The sequence below is a fragment of the Fusarium poae genome, chromosome 3 (assembly GCF_019609905.1).
Source record: "Fusarium poae strain DAOMC 252244 chromosome 3, whole genome shotgun sequence".
NCBI lineage: Eukaryota > Fungi > Ascomycota > Sordariomycetes > Hypocreales > Nectriaceae > Fusarium > Fusarium poae.
This window is the reverse complement of record NC_058401.1, coordinates 2,006,215-2,027,062: the sequence shown is the minus strand read 5'-3', so window position 1 is coordinate 2,027,062 and position 20,848 is coordinate 2,006,215. Positions and strand designations below refer to the sequence as shown.

The window sequence follows — 20,848 nt, the reverse complement described above, 5'->3', positions numbered from 1 at the left end:
GCTTAAGCTTGAGCTTGAACACGGACGTGGCAAAGTCGCTTCGTAATGTCTCACTCTGCGACACTATTCCCAGCCAAAATAACACAAACCCCTCTTTCTCCTCTTCTCTCGGCTGTTTGTGTTTGTGCATGCTTGGAGAAGAGTCACGCAAGCAACTGAACTAACTAGACTACGTGGGGGGTTGTTTCTGCGGGTTGGAGGCTGGGGGACGAGGTATTAATGTTTGTTATTCCTTGGGGTTTTACCTTGTGCGTCTTTGTTTATAATGTCTCTCACGCGTTTCCAGCCTCTTGCATTTCAAGAGTAACCATCCGTAGACGTGGTAAGATGTACAGTAACAGCATCAGCATCATCTGCCCGTCAACCGAGGCTGTCATGCATGGTACAGACCAAGACCGCCATATTGTCTTTCTTTCCTTGCATATCGCTCTGGCCGCTGACATCGTGATTACCTGTCACTAACCGTACCTTGTGGTCTCTGAAGTTGAGGCTCCGTCTGTTAAACCTTAACATTCACTAATGGTAAGCCAGACGGACTAGGCAAGTTCCATAGTGATTCGTACATGTCAACCCCCCACGGTTAAATAAGTACTGTGGCCATTTGGTAACGTCTCGTTTCGAGGCGGTGTTACGAAGCACAGCTGATTTAGACGTGAGTTGCCTTGTCGCTAGCCGACGAACCTTGTTTTGCTGCACGTAGGATGTCTACGGGTTTACGTGGACTGTTTCTTGAAGAAGTATTGTGAGCAAATCACAGGCTTAACCGGGTAATGCAACTTCAGGGTCTACCATCCATCTGCAAGCCGCCCGCCACCGCGGCAATCGGTTCATATGCATCGCATCGTGAGGGTGTAGAGGAATCAAATTCATCCGTCCGCTTAGTGTACCCTTTATGAATATCTTGAGAATGTTGAAGCTGCGAACTATACCATACTCATATGCAACACTTGTGTCACTACACCCTCTATGTGTCAACTGACAAGACCCAACTTGAACGAAAGGTTTTCGTCCTCCTTACAAGACTGCGGGACTTTTTCAATACACGACATAAGCTCTGTTGGGTAGCCTCATCGACTTGTTGGGCTTACCTACGCCATTCAAACACGTCTCTCAAGCGTCATGACTTACACACCACTTGCATTGAGTTCTGGCGGACAAAAACTAGGCCCACCTAATCACTCGATTTGAGGGAAGCGGCCGAGATCTTAATAATGGGTAGTTTATGGGGCAGAGCCTCAATTTGAGTTACTGTAGGAACAATCCGTTCTAGTATACTAAGCCTCTGCTTAGTGAAGATATGAGTTCAGTAGCTCGACTATTCCTTGGGTTGTAGAGAGGTACAGTTGAAAATAATCGAGTTCGAATGGTTGCAGGTATAGGGTAACCAAAGCTGGAATGCTTTGTCATGTCTTGTCTGGGGTTAATGCTTGCTTTCAACTTTGACCAGTCAAATGCCTCCAATGTCTCAGGTGCTACCGCAAAAGGATCAGAGCTCCCCAGACCGATGTCATCTCGCCTTGGCTGAGTCCCTGTGAAGCTTGCATCATCAGCCTTGCCAACATCAACATCAACCTTGCTTGCGCGTACTCTTATCAATACACACCGCATTTTATACTACTAGGGACATATCACGAGACTTGAGAATCCTTCCAAATCGCTTGTAAATATTTCGATGTGACTAGCCGACCAGAAGAACCCCTCCGGCCCCTCCGGCTTCGACCTTCGTTATCAACCCGACACAATGATCGCGAAACCAGGCTTCCGCGGTCTCTCGAGTCCCGTCAATCGATCTAGACGTCTTCCCACCACCATCGGAGCCATGGTATTCTTCATCATGTGTCTCTTCTATCTCCTCTTCTCCATTGCGCCTTGCCTGGTATATGGCAACTGTTATCGCGGCTACTCGAGCGCTTACAGCTTTGATGCTGACTTGGCTCACAACCCAACCTGGATGGCTGAGATCCCTGACGATGTATACCTCACGAGCCTCAGTATACCTGGAACACACGATACCATGACCTACGAGATAGAAACAGAGGTCTTGCAGTGTCAGAACTGGAATTTGACAATGCAGTTGGAAGCGGGTCTTCGTTACTTTGACATCCGCGCTCGTGTGCGCGACGATGAGTTGCACATCTACCATGCCAACGGCTACACTGGCTTCAGCTTCGAGGATGTTATCAGCTACATGAACGACTTCCTGGACAGGAATCCATCCGAGACTATTGTTATGCGACTCAAGCAGGAAGGTGGCCGTATTGGAGACAACAACACACTGTCATTTGAAGATGCCTTCAACCAATACCCTCTTGGGGATAGGCTCTACAACTACAGCTCTACTGCTCCCCTGCCAACGCTCGGAGAACTTCGCTCCAAGATCTTTGTGCTTGAAAACTTCCCAACTAGGCACGGAGGACCTTATGGTCCCAAGTGGGAGGGTCCTCAGATGGTGCTCGAAGACAAGTGGATCATCCCTGACATTTATCATCTTTCCGAGAAATGGACTGCGATTCGTGATGCGTTAGAGCTAGCGGCAACAGCACCTCTTGACAACGAGATCCTCTATCTTGCTCATATCTCAGCTTCTGTGGGCGTCTTGCCGATCGAAGCTGCAGCTGGACCAATGAATCGCACTGTCACTGGGATGAACGATATGACGGGCCAATGGATCAAGGATTTTGAAGAGAACCCAGACACGAGCCGCACCGGAATTGTCATTATTGATTTCCCAGGACGGAAGTTTATTGAGGCCATCCTTCGGTGGAACAAGTCATTAAAGAAATAATCATAAGCAAGCGGATACCCCGGACGAGAAGCTGCAGGAAGAAATGAGGATTGTCGTCTACGTAAGAGAAGTGAGTATACTTGGATATAGACAGATCATCACAAGTTAATTATACGAGTAGAAATTACCTTGGATCTCATCGTGTTAATTGGTTCCCACAAGGTACCTAGAGAGAGGTAGGTATCTATCTGGTCTCCTTTATCTGCTGCGTAGTAAGGTCGATTCTAGCGGAACAAGTCATTGATTTAAAAACAAGCATAAAAACATTAACCAGGTTGTTGGTCACTTTGTCTTTGTATCATTGTCAAGCTTTTTTAGCCAATATTGGCGTCTCACTTATACCCCACACCCATACGTGTAACTACTAACAGATGATGTATCTGAACAATGTCATATAATTTCCCATTTCTAGCGAATCAGAAATTTGTCTAATGATTGCATTGCTTCAAATATTGACATTTCCAAAATGAAGATTTTCACTCAAGTCTTCCCTTTTCACCCCCTGCATTGTTGGGGACGTGGATACTGTGGCGTCCGGATGCGTTTCACCAAGCGTAGTGAGTGAATTCAAAAAGATAAGATCGTCAGGGACAGAAACACCAAAAATCAAGGCAGCGTACGCGTTCGATTCAGCTGTGTTTATCATACGAGTACCCTGTTCCGATTTCTGTTCTGTTTCAACTATTCCGGACCCGGTGAAGAGTTCGTGTTCGATTGAATAAACACAATTGCGTTGTCCTGTGCACCCCTGGTTGTTTTGGCCATGACGTTAATGACTGCTTTTAAGATCGACAACAAGTGTCATGGGTGGTTGAGTTATGTTGATGGGCTAACAAGCAATGGACATGCTTAAATTGCATGTTTATCTGGCGCAGGCATTCTAAATCTCGATATGAAGAGGGATTATCCTGACTTATCGTTCAATATTGGGCTGTAGTTGAGGCGTAGTCGAGGCGTAGTCCAAAGAAACAACGACTGTCGACATTCGACAACCCTATATAAATTATACCTAATCAGTCAAACCAGAGCAGAGTCACAGCAAACAATTGTATAGTTTCGAGGTTTTATTTCATCCAACTCATATGTACATCTCCCATTCAAGACATCCTTCGTTCCTGTAAACTTCCAAAAATGCCAAAGCCATAGCAAATGTAATCCCGTCATCCTACACCCAAAACACCCTGCACAAAAAACAAATGCCAAATCAATTCATAGGATTCCGAAATCCGCTCTCCTTTTTTACACTCCCTATTGAAACCTTGTGGGACTCGGGCTGTTCTCACGACTTAGGTTCTCAAAGCTATCCACCATGGCCAAGACGCGCGTCCTCGCTCGTTCTCTAGTTAGCGGAACAGCTTGCGCTTCCATCAAGATGCCCGAGGAACGATCCGTAGAATGTGAAAAGCGAGGCTCTAGCGCAGCGAGCTCGGGGAGGAGAAAGCCGCCCACCGAGTTGTTCGAATCGCCGCGTGTATGTCGCCGGGAGTGGAAGCTTGGACGGCTGGGAGATGGTGTGGGAGAGGGGGAAGGAGATGTCGAGTCTGCCGGTGAAGGAGCACGGTGATGGAAGAGAGGACGGGGTTGGAGATGTGAGGGTTTAGGCTGTTGTAGTGTTGATGTCGGTGGTTCTTCTTCTTCTTCTGGCGGAGGAGGTTGATGTGGCTGTTGTCTCTTCATCGGCTCTCTCTCCTCCTCCTGCTGTGCTTGCAAGGCCTCTTCCTCTGCGAGTCTTTTCTCCTCGGCACGCTTCTCATCGAGGAGCTGTTGCTTCTCTTCATATCGCTGTTTATCATTTACTCGTTCTTCTTCATCCTGAACAAGTCGTTGTTTCTCAGACATAGAACTGCCCTCCTGTCTTTGAGGTTCATCAACAGTCCGTAGAGCTGGGTGCTGATAGCCAGCTTCCATGTGCTTCTCCTGAACGCTCTCGTCCCTTGATAGATCATGCTCGTCATCAGGATCGACCAACTCTGCTGCATGCGGCTTCATCAGATCTTCATCCTCACGATCGCTCCCCTCTTCGTTGCCATTAACAACTCGTAATCGTTCTCGGGGAACAGTGAACATGACCTGAACTAACCGCTGCTCTACAGCTCGCTCAATGTCCCAGTCAGACTCGGTACCAGGCTCAGCTCCCGACCCTCCGGACATCATAGCACCTTGCGGTATGGGGCCGAGGCCCTCCCAGTCTTGCCGACCCTTCTTCCTTCTAAGAAGCTCGCCACGCAGACCAACCAGACCGGGCTCATAATCACCGCTCACAGGCTCTTGATCAAATGAACGTCGCACTCCAGACATGTCTTCACGGGAGGATTGAGGGGTACTAGCCCCTGAAAACACCCTCCTGAGAGAACCCAACCACCCCCTACGTGGTTTTGACTTGGACGGCGAGGAAGGTTCATCATCATCATACCGTTGACCTCGATCCCCCATAAGGAGCGAAGGTCCTTCGGCTTGGAGAGCACCAAATGATGAGTGAGCAGTATTGTAGCTATCGGAAGATGAACTTCCAGGCTTGGGGTGTTCGGCACCAGTCATCAAGAATGCGGGAGCCAGGGGGTTGAGTTGTCGTGCTTTGGCCTTGATGCTCTCGGCTGCGCTTCGTGCCGATTCGGACAAGTTAGATCCGCTTCGCGATTCGTCATCTCGTAGAGCAGCGGACCGTGTTGAGTTATGCCGCGTTGGGGAAGTACGGCCCTGGCTGTGACCGAAGCTCCCTTGGTTCTGGCTTCGACGGCTGTTCATTCGTGCAGGGCTGTCTGCGGCATCGACGTTCTGGGCATTCTTATGTTGGCTCCGTCTACTGTTCATGCGTTCGAGTAGTCCCTCTGCAGCATCAACCTCGGTCACCCAATCCTGAACCTCAGGATCGTGACGGCGATTCTCAGGGCTAGGTGTAGCTGACGCTCTACCTCCTCCAGGAGTAAGACATATGGGATGCGGCACATTGTTTGGGCCGGTAGCGGTAACTGGAGTCTGGAAAGGATCCGAATGAATATCGGATGTGGGCGTTGCAACGTGGTCATATAAACCTCGGTTCTGGTAATTTTCTTCTTCCTCATCCTCGTAGATCGGGTGAATCGGTCCGGGAAAGCTCCCCGCTGTAGGCACATAACCTCCGCGCGACGGTCTCGACATAGGTTTGTGAGGAATATGAAGTCCAGGCATTCCGCTTCGAGCGCCTCTCATCGACTCGTAGCCGAGTGATCTCTCTCCAATAGGATATGGGCCGCGGCCATACCAAGCCGTATTGTCGAGCCCCCAAGGGTCATTCTCTGCCATCTCGGGAAAGTCATTGTGGTAGTAGTTGGGATCTTGGGACAGCGCCCGGACTGCTTCGTCTCGGTTGTTGATGTGGCGTCTGCGCTTCTTGTACCAGCACAAGGCGGCAATGATGATGCCTATCAAAGCAGCAATGCCAAAGCCCAACCCGAGACCAAGACCGAGGCGTTTTGAGTTGGATCCTTTGCCGTTATCCGTTGGGGCATTGTTCTCTTCGTCCGACGAAGACACGGAAGAGGGATTCGTGTAACTAGATCCCCATGACCCGGAAGTAATGTTGTAAAAGCGAAGGGAACCCGACGAGGCCTGGCGTTTGATTCGACTTGAAGAACTCGACGTCTCCCATCCACCATAGACCATCAACATGTTTCCTGGCAACACCGCAGCACCATGGCCATAGATTCCGCTGAAATCGGGCTGCTTCTCCGGAATCTTCCACTGCCACCCGCTATAAATCTCGCTCATCTCAAGGATAGCAAGCTGGGGTTCTGCGGGAGTATTGACATCACCGACCCAGCCTCCAATGACAATGATGGAGCTTCCGTCTTCACTCAAAGTCGCAGTGTGTCCGGAACGACTGTAGACATTATCCACAGTAGCTGCCGCCCTCCTTCGTTTGGACTGAGCACTCGTATCTTTGATAGCAAGATCTGACTTTGGGAAATCACCGTTAGGAGCTTGGATGTTTACATAGCTCCACGTCTCGGCTGGCAAGTTCCACACGGCGACTGTGCTCATGTTGATAAAAGCCGTTGTGGTATGTCCTCCTAATAACACATAACTCATCTGCTGCGTAACGGTACCAGACTTATTGGTCATCGAAGGCGTCAAACCAGTTAGAGTAAAGCCAGCAATTGGTGTTCGCGGTCCGCCGCTGGATGCTACGCTCATTTTGTATGAAGTATAAGTATCTCCGTCATTCGGTGCGACTCTCAGCATCGTCTTGGTATAGTTCGCATCGCTCTGCCAATCTGTCGTGGCTCCAGACTTTGGCGTTTCGCACATCCCACCGTAGGTATATAGAGTAGGCTGGTCCATCTCGGGAGCGAGACTGGAAGAAAAAGCGACAGTGCCGCCGAGGAAATAAGGCGCACGACGGTCGTTGCTGTTTTTGAGACCTCGGCGATACCAGTCGCCCCCATCCTCATAGTCGAAGCTCCATACATCGCTGATGCCAGTCTTGCAGTCGCCTGCGTACACGAGGACCGAGCCGTTCGCCGTTCTTGCAGCGCCAAACGCAGTACTTTTGGGCTCATCGTCGAGAAAAGGTAACGTCGTGCTACCCGCGGGTCGATCGAGTGTGGGTTCGTCCGCATCCACACTGGCGGAAAAGTTGAGAGATCTGAACTCGACCTTGCCTGAGGCTGTTTGTCGAAAGATGAATGCTAAATCCGGAGCACTGCAAGGTACGCTGCCGTCGATGCAGGTAGGATCTGGCATGAGAATTTCCGTGGGCACATATGGGAATGATTGCGCGGCAACGGGAGATACAAAAGGAATGGCTGCAAAAAAGAGGAGGAGAGCTGTTGTGCTAGTCGTCATGGGTCGCTGTAGTTGTGTAGACCGAGGTCTGCTGGGTATGAGTGTTGAAGCCATGATGAATTTTTGTTGTGTTGAGCAGGTCTGCTAATTCAAGGCTGCTGTGGTTGATGCTGCCGCCTCGAAGCATGGGATTGTCGCCGACGTAGGTAGCTACTGAGCTCTCATACCATCTCGTCACCGTATAGCTCGAGAGCTCTAGAGATTTGGCCTTGATTCTGTTTCCTCACTGTCCCCCAACTTCCTTTGCGTTGAATGTGGTTGATGTTTGCAAGGTGAGCGTGCACCAGCAAATGTCGTATGTGGCCTGCTGATCGTCGCACGCTTTCCCGGGGAATGTAATGGTCAAGGGTCTCGAAGCGATGTCTCGGGCCTCTATGCGTGCTGCACACAAATGTCAAAGCTTTCGATGTTGGTTAATCTGCTAATAGTTGAGAGGGCCTCGAGAATAGGCCACTGATGGGGTCGTGTCCAGGTTTAGATTGGATGTTTAAGGAAGAACAAGCAAGCAGTAAAGCAAAGTGTTAGAGAGTAGAGCCACGCAAGCACGCAGAGAAAGAGAGAGGCTAGGAAGAAGAAGGTGCAGCATGTACGAGCAGGGATAGTTGATCTTCTTGCTGGGAGAGCCTGGACACTGAACCATCCAGAATGGGACAATCACACCACGAAGCAAAGTTTGCGATTAGTCCCAACCTGTCAATAGTTTTATCCAATATCAAGATTCTATTCGCGCATGCGAGAACAACTTGCCGCTTTCTGTTAAACCAGACTCGAAGATGCGATTGTTTATCGTCGTTGGCACGGAAACATCACAAGTTGATGGTGGGGTAGCCCATGGAGAATCCTTGATTAGTACTAACGGGAACAAGGACAAGGACAAGGGTGCAGGTAAGAATCGATAAAGCCCGGCTATCCATCACATGCGAAAGACGCCACAACTAAAGAATAATGAACGTCCAACTGCTGAATTGCACTGAAGCGGCAGTGTGTTGTTTATCCTCGTGGCGTCTGATCCAATAGTTCAACAATCACAAACAAAACATCTGCATATGGATGGAGGCTGTCAACGACAATAGCGGTTGAGGCTTGAAATGTGGCTGCCGCTATCCGCTTCCCGGTAAGTGTAAGTGGTTGGGGTGTATCCTTGTTATTCACCACAACAACATCATCTTTTCCCTTCACTTTTCTCATGTCAGTGTCAGTGTCAATGCCATACTATGGGCAGCTCTCCCTGTTCTGTACGCTTTGTCCCATGTCTCAGGTCAGCATCAATACTTTGTTTCCCATCACAAAGCTATCTTTCTTCAACCCTACTGCTGATTACCAGGAAAAGGTGACAAAGCGTGATGACAGTGGAGAGAAAAGAAGTTGGGGCGATCGTGCTAATGTACCTAATCTTGCCGAAACCGATCAGTTGCCCAATCAACTACAAGAAAACTTTAATCGATCCATGACAGTACATTGTAGTCAAAATGTCAACGCTGTACTTGTTGCTGTTATGTGGGAACTCTTTTCACACATGTTTGACGACATCACCGTTGCAGGACTAATATCACCTTGCGATTTTGATGCTACATTAGGATTCATTGGCATATAACTATCTAATACAAACGCACAAGGCACTTAAAAGTTGCTGTTGCATCCAAGGGCCTTGCCGCGATCTAATAAACATCCCACAATTCCACCACTTCGTATTTCCAAGCTCCAACCACCTCGCGCATCCTTTTCAAAACGACACAGCCTGATAGCCGGCTTGTGTTTGGGTATCACACAGACAAAATCATCTCCTTTAGTAGTAAATCTTCTCCGTCCAGATAGGAGGTCGTGCTCCCTCGGTGTCCCACTCGATGTGGTTCTTGTCGTTCAGTGTACAACCCTCATCTGAGATGGGGATCACCTTGCTCGTGTGGAACACCTCCTGCTTTGAGATGCCAGCAGGGTCAGCAGGGATCCACAAGATGGGAGTCTCGCTTGTGACCGAAGGTGGAAAGTAAGCATCTCTCTCAACCTCCTCACTGTAGTCGAGTCCCATGTTGCTCTCATGGGGCACGAGCTGGCGCATGGTGGCGTAGTCGGCGTAGATCCAGGGCTTGAGCCACTTGGAGAAGAAGTTACCCTTCTTCTGAACACCACCAACACCACCTGGTACGAACTTGCCGACGCGAGTGGACTTGGAATCGCCGTTCTGATCACTGTTGGTCGTACCGTTGGTGGCAGTGTTACCGTTCAAAACCTGGCCATCCTCCATCTCGGAACCCTGAGTGCTTTGCTGAATTCGCTCTTCCTCGACCTCAAGAGAGCGAGGCAAGTTGTAGAGAAGAGGGTTGAGGGCCTTGGCCATAGTCATGTGGAACAGGACGGAGAAGATAAGGAAAATGACCATCAGAACAGCAGGGCCTGCAGCCTTGGAAACAATAAACATTCCGATCAGGCAGATCTCGGCGAGGTAAACACCGACGAAGAGCTGCTTCAAAGCTCGAGGGTAGATGAGGCCTCTAGTGTCAATCTTGGTCTCGGTGACAAAGAGAATGTTGTATCGGTAGGCAAGGTAGAACAGAGCCATACCGATAGTTGACCAGAAGAGCATTAGAGGAGCGATGACAGCGTAGACAATGCCTAAAAAGATTAGCAAGAGAAGGCATATCGAACCCAAATAATGACTCACTAATGACAGCAATATTGGTGTAAACAGGCATGAGACTTCCCCAGGTAAGAGCGCTGAGAGTGGTCCACTTGTTGTACATGGCTCGGGGAGTGCTGGCAAGGAACTTGTACAAAATGTTGAAGATGACGCAGCCGACGACCTGAGTCAGCACGCTGGTAGCAATACCCAAACCTTGAACGATAAAGTAGGATATGTAAAAGTTGGACGCAGTAGGGATGGATGATGAGAGCATGGTGAAGACTTGGCTAGGATACTGAACGATTGTGACAATTGACGAAACAAAACTGTTGGCAAGTGTCTGGACGAGGAAGACCTGAAGAACCAGGAAGACAAAGTAGGTGTTTTGTGTGTAGAGCTCGGCTTGCGAGATGGAAACACAGCCGGCCTGCTTAGCGCAAACACGCATGAAAATAGGAACCATGGCCATGAGGATGGAGAGCGCAACGGAAGGCAGAAGACCAGAGACGACACCAAGGATGACCTAAACAAGTTAATTTGATGTTGCAAAATTTGGTAACTGCCAGACTTACGCTAGGGATACTCTCGATCCAAGTAAGACCGGGAAGAGACTTGATGGTGTTGACTTGGGCGATAACACCGACAATAGCAACAGGAATGGCCCAGAAGATAATGAGGACAGCGATAATGGCGGCGATGATGTATCGGCGGATAACGACCTGCCACCAAGGGAACTTTAGACTCTTCCAGACAACCTCGTCAGGCTTGACACCAATGTGTCGAGGTGCCATATGGAGGGCATGGTGGTGAGTGGTGGTCTGGAAAGCAGCCTGAGCGTCGGATTGGGTGTAGAACTCGACAAAGACAGCAGAGTGCTTCTCGTAGTTACCAGCAAGCCAGTTGGCCTGAGCCTCGTCAGCCTTGGGGATGAGAGTCTTGAGCTCCTCACGACCCCATTCAATAGTATCAACCTTCTTGCCAATAAGTCCGAGAGGGCCAGTGCGGTGAGAAGGTCGTTTCTTCTGAGGAATCCAGCGAGCGGCAAGATCACCAGTCTCGGGGTCAGTTGGGCCAGAGTTTTGCTTTTCAGCCTCGGGGCCAGACTTCTTCATAGACTTGATGCGCTCCTTGTTGCACAACTTGAGAAGCTTTACCTCTCCCTTCTCGAGTTTCATGGCAACCTCGTCGCGCTCTTCGATAATCTCGTCCAGTTCCTTGGTCTCACCAGGGATCCAAACGTTCTTGACCGAATCGTTGAAGAGAGTACGGATGCGAGCCTCGTCGAGATAGTCCTTGGGCACTGAAGTGAAGAGAACGGTGCGAGATGAGATGCGCTTGGCGTACTGAGGAGTGAGGAGGAAGGCCTGTCGCACGCTCACGTAGAAGAGACACTCGCGCATGATGGTGTACATGACAAAACCATAGACGATCCAGGCGATGAAGCAGTGGGCGTACAACCTGTTCCTCTCCTTTGAGCTCTGAATGTCGATGTTGCTGTAGGAGAGGAGCTCCAGCTCGGTCTTTCCATTGCCGCCAGTGGCATTGACAGGGAAGAGGACAGGCCATGTGATGCAGAGACTCACGAAGCAGATGGTACAGCAGATGCGAAGGAATCGGATGAACAGGTAGGCGTCGAGGCTCTGATGCTGAAGTGCGTAGGCATCAGGAATCTTCCAAAAAGTACCGATCCAACCAAACCAACCGCCTGGCAATGCAGGACTTCGTTCACTGCGGAGGCCGTTAGAATCGTTGTTGTAAGTTTATGTGGCGGCTGAAACTTACTGTTCTCGCAGAGAGCCTAGATAGGTTCTGGGCGCATAGAAACGCCTATTCGATTTACGCAATATGAGGAAAATGAGAATATAAGCCGCCGACGCAACGAGGACGGGGACAAGAGTCGAGACCATGCCTGGGAAATGTGTGTTAGTTTGCGCGTCGCATTTACCATCATTGGAGATATCTAAGCCAACGTACTCGACACAGACTTGGGCTGTGGTCCTCTAGCATCGCCAGCATTGCCCTTTTCGGTTTTGGGGTCGGGGAGGTTGTCCTCCAACCAACTGATGAAGTTTCCCATGATGACGACCCTGCCGTATTTGTCGGATTAGGTCGAGGTCGAGCCCTGGGTATGGGCGATTGAGTATTGAATTGACGATTCTTGGGTGGAAACGATTATGAAAGAGGCCCGTTGTAGTCGTGGGTGGAAAAGGAAACAATTAAGAAGAAATTGAGAATTAGATTAGGTTTGTTAGTATTCCTACCGCTGGCGGGGCGAGTGGCAGGTAGATTAAGATGAGACGGGACGGACAAGAGGTAGTCGCGTTCCAAAGTTGCGATTAGTGCAACAGCCCACTCACTGTAAAGCTAATCAGAACAAGCCGGGCCAGTCTGGGAACGAAAAAGCTTGCGAAAAAGGAGAGTAAAACAAACTGTGGAAGGGGAAACCTGGCTTTAAGTGATTAGAGTGTGTCGTAGTCATTCAAAAAAAAAAGCTGGTTTTAGATACAGATGAACGGTTAGAGGTAACCCAGCCAGACCTTGGTACGGCATTCAGCTTGAAGTGGATGGGTGGGTGGGTATTTGCAGGTGGAGGTGGCCGGGCGGTAGGTAGGTCGTCAGGGGTGTGGGACAGAACGACAGAAGCTTAGCTCTAAAATGGACCCCCTTAATCAAGGTGAAGTCATGTCTCAGCCCACGATGAGTTCCTGTGATTTTATTGTTTTGGTAGCAAAAGCAAAAAGAGAGACACATGAATTCAATTAATCAGTTGCATGTTTTCTGTTATTTTCTATCCTCTAAATCGACTCACTATTGCTGTTGAGCATATTGACTGTAGTGGTGATGCCATCAACGTCAGTCAATCAAGACAAGACAAGGTGCTGATGGCGACGTCACAATAGCGCCCAGACTTGTGCAGCATTGGATCGCCAAGTCCCTGAAGCTCTTGTCTCTCAGTGGGAAAAACAAATCCTGGTTTGAGCCTAGATCGATTTGAACCAATCAATCATGGGCAATTGCGCCCTACCCCCGGTAACCTAAGTCTATTTGAAATGGAGCCACCCAAGCATGGTTGACATTGCAAATCATTGCTCTTCTTTTGTTGCGATTACTTGTTTATTGCTCACACAGAGTAACCGAAACCTTACATTACTTTTGTATTTGTGTGAGATTAAGGTTGCTCCAAGAGCCCTATTTTTCGTGACGAAGCTGCATCTATCGATTTCGCATTAGACTTCGAGGGATACCCATATCAAAGCTCTTCTTTTGTAGTGATCCCAGATGATAACGCGACAACGATAATTGGAAATGATACCAGAAAACCGGTAAAAATAGGTCGGTATGCATTTCTATCATGAACCGCCAAGCAACTGAATGCTACTTTCAATCAGGACCCTACTTTTCTTCAAAGTAACACTGCAAAACCATGACATTAAAAAGTGAGGGTCTTCAAATCCCTTGTTCATTTCGGCTTTTGAAGCTTGGCGACGGGAACGGGAGGGTGGCCTAAACTGACCCAGCATCGTCGACGTGGACAATTGAAAAGTGCTACGCTACTGTAAATAGTGTCACTCGCTAAATGCTGTACGCGCATGCTTCAGTACAGTATCCGTACTATGTTACAGTTGATAGACGGTCAGACCGACAAGATGCGATGAGACAGGGGCAGAGACATCTCTTGTGATGCTCTATCCGTGCTTTGCTCTACTCGACAAGTTTAAAGTCTAGAGTCTAGACCTGGCTTCACTACAAGTCTCGCGCCCTCGATCCAAGTCGAGGCCCTTTTCCTCAGCTTGTGTCGTCGATCGAAACAGAGGCGCAGCACCAGCCACGGATGCTCTCCCGTCGAACGACAGCTTGACAGGGATATTTGATGCTGATGGCTACATGTTTGGTCAGGTGTGTGATGTCAGAGATGCAGTGCAATCTTTTCTTCACTACTCTGTACTGTCTAAATTATTAGCACGCACGCACAAACATGATCGATGAATCAACCCTCACAACCTAGTCGAAGATCATGATGGGAATGTTAATCGTCTCCCCTTTTAGGAGGCCTGCCAAGAAGACATCTTTTTGAAACCATCTAAACTCATTCCGTGGCGCTACCTCTCCATCTCCCCTTGTTTTTTTCCCGGATCTTTCAGTCCCGTCCATGATCATTGATGGCGCTTTTTGACGCCAATGACATCAACCAGACTGCTCCCCAGGTAGTCATGTCGATCTGGTCTTGGACTAGATTAGTTGATTGTGACAGATTGACAGTCACAATTATCGGTTGATAATCGTATTTATCATGTGCTCTATTTTCAAGATGATAAAAAAGATCCGAGCATCGATCGCCGTTTGATTCTTGTAGCTATTAGTGTCTTGACCGACATCATGACTTTTTCCCCCGATGAGTGCTCTCTGAATTGAGGCCTAACTACTAAAATCATTGAATCCATGACAGCCCACCTGCGTCTAGTCATCTGCCTGAGGACGGTACTCTTGCTGTGGTGCAGCGAGTTCATTCCAAAAGGCTAGACCCTCTAAATCTCCCCAAGTATGCACGCGCCAGTCTCTCCTCGGCATTAGCGCCCTGGAAATGATGCTGGTTCAGCTGAGATGTCCATCCATCTTTAACTGGCTGCCCTTTTAGACCGAGGTACGGGGTAATTTAATCTTGTTCCATCATGTCAAGTAAATGAGCCAATGATCTCTCACGTTGCTAGTTAGTGATGAATTGATTGAATTCCCACTGTCTCTCTCCCTCTCTTTGTTCTCAACTCAGGCTCTCAGTGACAGTCTCAGATGACGCCGTTACCGCAAACATCGCCTAACGTCACAATTACAGCGACAACGGCTCTTTGGATAACTGCTACCAGTTGACCCATTGTTTACTGCAAACAGTTTCTGTGGCACCAAGACAACATCTCTTGAGTTCAAGTTTAATGCAAACAGTCACGTGTGTGCTACAATGTCGACTCGAAATGTTTCACTCGTGGTGGTCTGGTCAAACATTCCAGACTCCCATGGCATTGTTGGCCTCCTTTGTCCCTGTGTTCGCAGTCAGGAGAGAGTAATGGACACTCATACTTGACGTAAATATGCCCATGTTCGACTTGGAACTTGTTCCAATATCATAAATATCTTTCATCTTATAAGCTGCATTCTCTTGACGATTTTAAGCAAGGGACTTGAGCAGACTATTGATGGAACGAGAGGCGAGTTCCTAGTGTAGGTATGCAGGTTCGTGACGCCTTACACGTACGAGTTGTTTGCGTATTTGTGAAATGCAAAGCCGGTGATTCCATGTCACAGCGGTTTGACCGTTCGAAACCTTGTCACTGTAAGTGACGGCCATATCATGTCAATTGTAATAGTGTTCATTCCAACGGTAATACTGTTGTTCACTTTACATGTCGAAAATACCTCGAGGTACCAACAAGATGCATCGCTTCCCAACAAGAGCTGCAGCCTCACAAGAGAAAACATTCTTTAAAAGACTCGCTCATTGTCAAAAGTTAAGTCATGTCCAGATATCGGGATTCGCGACCCTTTTTGGCATGTCGAACAAAGAAAATACGAATCAACTATAATGAAGAACGTCTATGCGCCCACCATGATCAGTGCCAGGTCTGTCGAACAAAGAACTGTCTTCTTTGTTCTTTGAATTAGTAGCATCACATCAATGGGCAGGCATCCTTTGCAAGAATGACCTTTGGCCATAATTAAAGATAGATAGCCATCCATATCAAAGAATTATTTCTTGTTCAGACTTCTGCTCTCTAAACTCAACAACTTCTTGTAGACTGTATCGAGAATCGCAATGTCATCTTCCCCATCAAATGACGAGGAAATGGAGGGCACCCAGCCCCTTTACATCCCCTCCAATCCCTACGCAACCTCGTACAAGTCAAACTACACCATACCGGATAATGGCATTCTGGACGCTCAAGACCTCGTCCTTCTGCAGCATCTCAACTGCTCGTACTTTTCCTCCGGCCGTCCTCCAACCCTTCTCGCCCTCAAGCAACACGCTCAATCTCTTGTCAACATCATCCGCAAGCTCGCCTTGACAACCAATACTCGCCATGTGGGACCGATCGAGTTCCCAGATTCAGGCTGGAATTTTGAGGAGCATGAGGCGTTTGACTGGTTGAACAACCTTGATGAACCATACGAGAACGACGATCCGTCCCATCATGATCCTCTTTGGGCATTGCATAACACTGTCAAATCCGAGTCGGAGACGTTTGGCATTGAGCATCATTGCCCTTTGACGCTGGTCGAGGATAGTGGTCCTTCCTCCAAGGGGGGAGACCAGCGTCGTCCATTCATGACACACCATGACCTAGTCATGCACGCCAATGAATGCCTCGAAATTCTCGATCACGAATACAGTGCCACTGGCGGTCTCATGTCTATTCTTCCAACTGGTTTTGAAGCCCCCGAAGATCTGAAGGCGGCACAGCGCATGTCCGAAAGGCAACTGGAAGGCGCACGCAATTGTCTCCTCGGCCAATGGCTTCTGAATCATCAGCATCTCATGGGTCGAATGCACGAGCTAGAGATCAGTTATGCCAACGCACTTGATGTCATGGCAGGCGAAGCTCTTGTTCCACAGCAAACCTTGGGACGCGCCGGTCCCGATGGAATTTCAGGGGGCCGAGCGATTGTGTACCCGCAGGACAAGTTCATTCTTGTCAACTCTGGTCCAGATGTCACGGGCTACATCCACAGGCTTCTAGATGCTGCTGAAGCTCAGATTGAACAGAAGGAGAAGATCTGGAAAGCAAGCGGCGTGGTCGGCGAGCGTATCTGGCGTGAAGAACGAGGCGGTAAAGTCTACGCCAGGGGAATTGTTCCCATCGACATTCCATCTCGATTCTATCGCATCAAGGGCAAGGGATCGCAGTCTCCTCTATTCGTTATTCCCGCAGCCGATCAGCATCCAGGCACCGTGCAAACACGAATCATTGAGAGCAAGCCGACCGTCGTATCTGTCGTGACGCCTACTTGGCCAGAGCGTGTGTCTGATATAGAGGCCAGGAACAAGGAGCGCCTGGATCGGGCGACGCAGCTGGAAACGGAGAATCGAACTCTACTTCGCGAAAGGGTTGAGCTGCAGGATATGATTGCTGTCAAGTCTGCCGAGATGAGAAGTATGAACGATCAGTTGGAATGGTATGAAAAGAATGCCGAAGTTCGGAAAGAGTAAGAAGACGATGCTCTCTTATCTTTAACTGATCAGAGTGACGGCTGAAGGAACGGTTGTATAAAGGATTGATGGCTAGGAGTAATTGAAACTGGGCAAGATTTGTATTTATTCCTTAGTATAAACAGTGTTTGGTCCGGTGCAACTGTTGGTTAATTCTATTCCTAGCAACTTAACCAGGTTGAAAATGGGAACAAGTCTACTGGATACCTTTCGAGAATCCTTTTCTTGTTACCAAGTCATCCGTTAAGTAGAAATATATTGACTTGCTGGTCAACTGTGACATTCATTGCGCTTCCATGATACCCCTCTACAGATTGCCCAATATGTACATCAACAATAGACACTCGCCTCTACTGTCTGTCAATCCATTGAAGTATTCATAAGAATTGACTAATGTGCTCTCAATTGAAAACTATTTAGAGTGAGGAATCATCTTCTCATCAGTGAGTTCCAATTGTAACAGTTGCATCAACGCATGACTAAGCCACCTGTCAAGGCAAACCCTCTTCAACACCAATCAACAAAAGGCGATTGTCACCTTCCATCATGAGCCTTCAATAGCAGCCACGATGCTACCACTAAGACGATATACTTCAGCTCTCCATAAATCTCTATACAAAGCTCCAAAAACACTCACTCGTTCTCTTCATCTCGCTCCTCCATTCCTTCTTGACGACTATGTTCCCCGTTACATGACCCTCAGCTCTCGCGATGCCGTCAAGAAGCGATCGTTGGCATATGCTCACCTCCGAAACCGTAACTTGTGCCCCAGAGAATGTGGCGTAAACCGGTTTGAAAAGACTGGGATGTGCCTCATCGGAGATAAGGCAAAGGTCAATACAATTGCTCCCCACTTTGGGGAAGGTCAGTGACAGTTCTGCCCAAGCTTCCTGCATGGCATTCTCCCTTGCATACTCAGCTTCTTAGTGTGAGGTTCGTATTGTTCTATTCATCTTCTGACCTGATGTCCAGAGCCTTGCATCCAGGGGCATAATGGTAGTGGCTCCGTGTTTATGAGTGGGTGTAACATGAGATGCATCTTCTGTCAAAACTATGACATATCCCATCAACGTAATGGGATGGACCTGTCACCTGAGGAACTTGGTGACTGGTACATCAAGTTGCAGGAGGTTGGTAACGTTCACAATATCAACATTGTTACACCAGAGCACGTTGTGCCGCAGGTGGCGTTGAGTATCCTCCATGCCAAGGACCATGGCCTGACAATTCCCATCGTTTACAACACCTCGAGCTTTGACTCTCTCGCATCCCTCCAATTGATGGATGGATTGGTTGATATCTACCTGGCTGACTTTAAGGTGTGGAAACCAAGCACCTCTAAAAGGCTACTGAAGGCGGACGATTATGCCGCCACAGCGAAAGAGAGTATCAAGGTCATGCACGATCAAGTCGGCGACCTGTGCTTTACAGGAGATGGCATTGCCAAGAAAGGTCTCTTGATCCGTCATCTTGTTATGCCAGGTAAGGAGGACGAAGGAGCTGAGATTATGAAGTTCCTAGCGAAGGAGGTTTCCACGGATTGCTTCGTCAACATCATGGAGCAATACCATCCAGATGCCCACGTTGGAAAGCCAAAGCGAGCAAGGACTGATGCCAAAGACCAAAACCAGCAAGTACGATATGCGGAGATCAATCGAGCCGTTAGCAATCAAGAGATATCTTTCATCCGACAAGCCGCAGAGGACGCTGGGCTCTGGCGGTTCAATGACCCACCTGGACATGATGGCTTTGCTATCTGATGTTCCAAGTTGGCTATCATTCAAACGTTGGCTTGCATTGCTATTGAGCCATGCCATGAGGCTGTCACTCCAAACCAACAGCGGGTGCTAATAACGCCACCGCCTAGCCAGGGCAAGCCATTTGGCGTGGCCAGTTTCATTCAATTGCGGAGTCAACCACATCAGGGCCAGTCAGCTGTTCTAGACCTGCGATATCTCTTTCAGGTTCCTGGTGGTCCAACTGAATCTGAGCAACGCTTCAAAGCCAAGCCCGACCAATGCTATTGACAGTTTGATGGGCCGAGTGTGGCAACCAGGCACGGATTCCATCAGAACAACCAACTGGTCCTGCACTAGGAAATTGACTTCCAAAGGAACACTAAGCCAAGTCCCGGAACTCGCTGTTTCGCTTTGTTGGAGAGCGAATATGGCAACAAAGCGTCCAAACTCCTCGTTCTCAATATAGCCTCCCTCTCAGTTGTCTTTGTTCGCAGGGGATAGTAGGGGCGATGGGAAGAATTAATATCTAGCAGAGATTCGTGCCATTTCTCTGCACCTTGCTTCTTTGCTATCAAAACCAACAAGCACAAATTCTTCAAAATGAATACTACTTTTACCCAAGTTCATGGCATGGTTCAGCTACCTCCCATGGATGCAAGGATCACTCCCCCTCCAGAGGAGTTGAACGTTGTCATCCCCAAGCTGCAAACATGTCATATCCTCCCACCCTCACCTCAATCCCTTCCGGGTACACCATACCCAGAAACACCCTCCACTTCAAACCCATCACCACGAAAGAGACAGCGCCGACGCTCTTCGAGCTCTCGGTCTCGTCCCTCAAGGCCAGATGCCAAGCAACAACCTCAAGCCAACTCGCGCCTCCTCTTCGAACCTCGCCCCTTTGAGAACCTTTTCACGGATCAGGCTTACCTTGCCGGTGTCTTCCAGCAACAGGCCTCCCGAGCTTCAGAGCTGATGAGAAGATACTGCGCAGTTGAGCAGCAACTTCGAAACCTTGATGGTGACCAAGGACGACGCAAGCTGCGAAAGCAGCTGAGTTTGCTCAAGTCCCAGATGAACCAGGCTGTCGAACAGGAAAAGATCATTTCCTCTCGTCTTTTTGATCTGTATGTCGAGATGCAGAGTCGTGAGACGTGGGCTCAAGCATGGACTGCCACCAGCCCGAGTGTTGGGTCACCTTATTGCCTCAGTCCAGATCCCTGCAGCTTTTCTGCTCCTGCTACTCCTTTGGTGGGCTCGTCTGGGGAATTTGTCCCAATGGGCTACGACTTCCATCAACCTGCTGGCCCATTCTTTGCTCCTTCAGAACCGGCAGTGTGGGGCTTGGAAACTGTTGATGAAGCCGCCGAGGATCTTTTATACGGTCCTGATTCATCTTCTGCGAGCATTGAGTCGGAGACTACCCCGGCGACTCCCATTGCTACAGAGCTTCCCTTTGCTGAAGAGAAGAACGACTCTACAGAGATCGGAGACGAGTTGGATGATTCCCACTTCGTAGTGACAAGGGAGAGGCGAATGAGTCTCCCTTGTCTTCGTCATGCTTGGCCGGAAGCCTAAGCTCAGGACCATGGTGTGAATCTGTTGCTGTACAATTAATTGTTTTTGGGAGTTTTCTAATGGCATTGAGCAAAAGAATTGTTTCGTGGGGCATCATATTATCT

General features: G+C 48.8%; 6 protein-coding genes across 6 annotated transcripts; 4 read left to right on the top strand and 2 right to left on the bottom strand.

Annotated features, from left to right (window-relative positions):
* Positions 1-1,741: 1,741 nt before the first annotated feature.
* On the top strand, positions 1,742-2,785 carry FPOAC1_008084 (uncharacterized protein; the record flags this gene model as incomplete). The annotated part of the gene is made up of 1 exon (XM_044852530.1): positions 1,742-2,785. The coding sequence occupies one exon, from the start codon at positions 1,742-1,744 to the stop codon at positions 2,783-2,785; it is 1,044 nt and encodes a 347-aa protein (XP_044705200.1).
* A 1,248-nt stretch (positions 2,786-4,033) lies between these two features.
* On the bottom strand, positions 4,034-7,663 carry FPOAC1_008083 (uncharacterized protein; the record flags this gene model as incomplete). The annotated part of the gene is made up of 1 exon (XM_044852529.1): positions 4,034-7,663. The coding sequence occupies one exon, from the start codon at positions 7,661-7,663 to the stop codon at positions 4,034-4,036; it is 3,630 nt and encodes a 1,209-aa protein (XP_044705199.1).
* Positions 7,664-9,395: 1,732 nt separating this feature from the next.
* Positions 9,396-12,306, bottom strand: FPOAC1_008082 (uncharacterized protein; the record flags this gene model as incomplete). Its single annotated transcript, XM_044852528.1, has 5 exons — positions 9,396-10,222; positions 10,272-10,752; positions 10,802-11,957; positions 12,012-12,138; positions 12,204-12,306. The coding sequence occupies 5 exons, from the start codon at positions 12,304-12,306 to the stop codon at positions 9,396-9,398; spliced, it is 2,694 nt and encodes an 897-aa protein (XP_044705198.1).
* Positions 12,307-16,035: 3,729 nt separating this feature from the next.
* On the top strand, positions 16,036-17,427 carry FPOAC1_008081 (uncharacterized protein; the record flags this gene model as incomplete). Its single annotated transcript, XM_044852527.1, has 1 exon — positions 16,036-17,427. The coding sequence occupies one exon, from the start codon at positions 16,036-16,038 to the stop codon at positions 17,425-17,427; it is 1,392 nt and encodes a 463-aa protein (XP_044705197.1).
* Positions 17,428-17,996: 569 nt separating this feature from the next.
* Positions 17,997-19,187, top strand: FPOAC1_008080 (uncharacterized protein; the record flags this gene model as incomplete). Its single annotated transcript, XM_044852526.1, has 2 exons — positions 17,997-18,291; positions 18,400-19,187. The coding sequence occupies 2 exons, from the start codon at positions 17,997-17,999 to the stop codon at positions 19,185-19,187; spliced, it is 1,083 nt and encodes a 360-aa protein (XP_044705196.1).
* A 579-nt stretch (positions 19,188-19,766) lies between these two features.
* FPOAC1_008079 (uncharacterized protein) lies at positions 19,767-20,744 on the top strand (the record flags this gene model as incomplete). The annotated part of the gene is made up of 1 exon (XM_044852525.1): positions 19,767-20,744. One exon carries the CDS (start codon positions 19,767-19,769, stop codon positions 20,742-20,744), a length of 978 nt encoding a protein of 325 aa, XP_044705195.1.
* Positions 20,745-20,848: the final 104 nt, after the last annotated feature.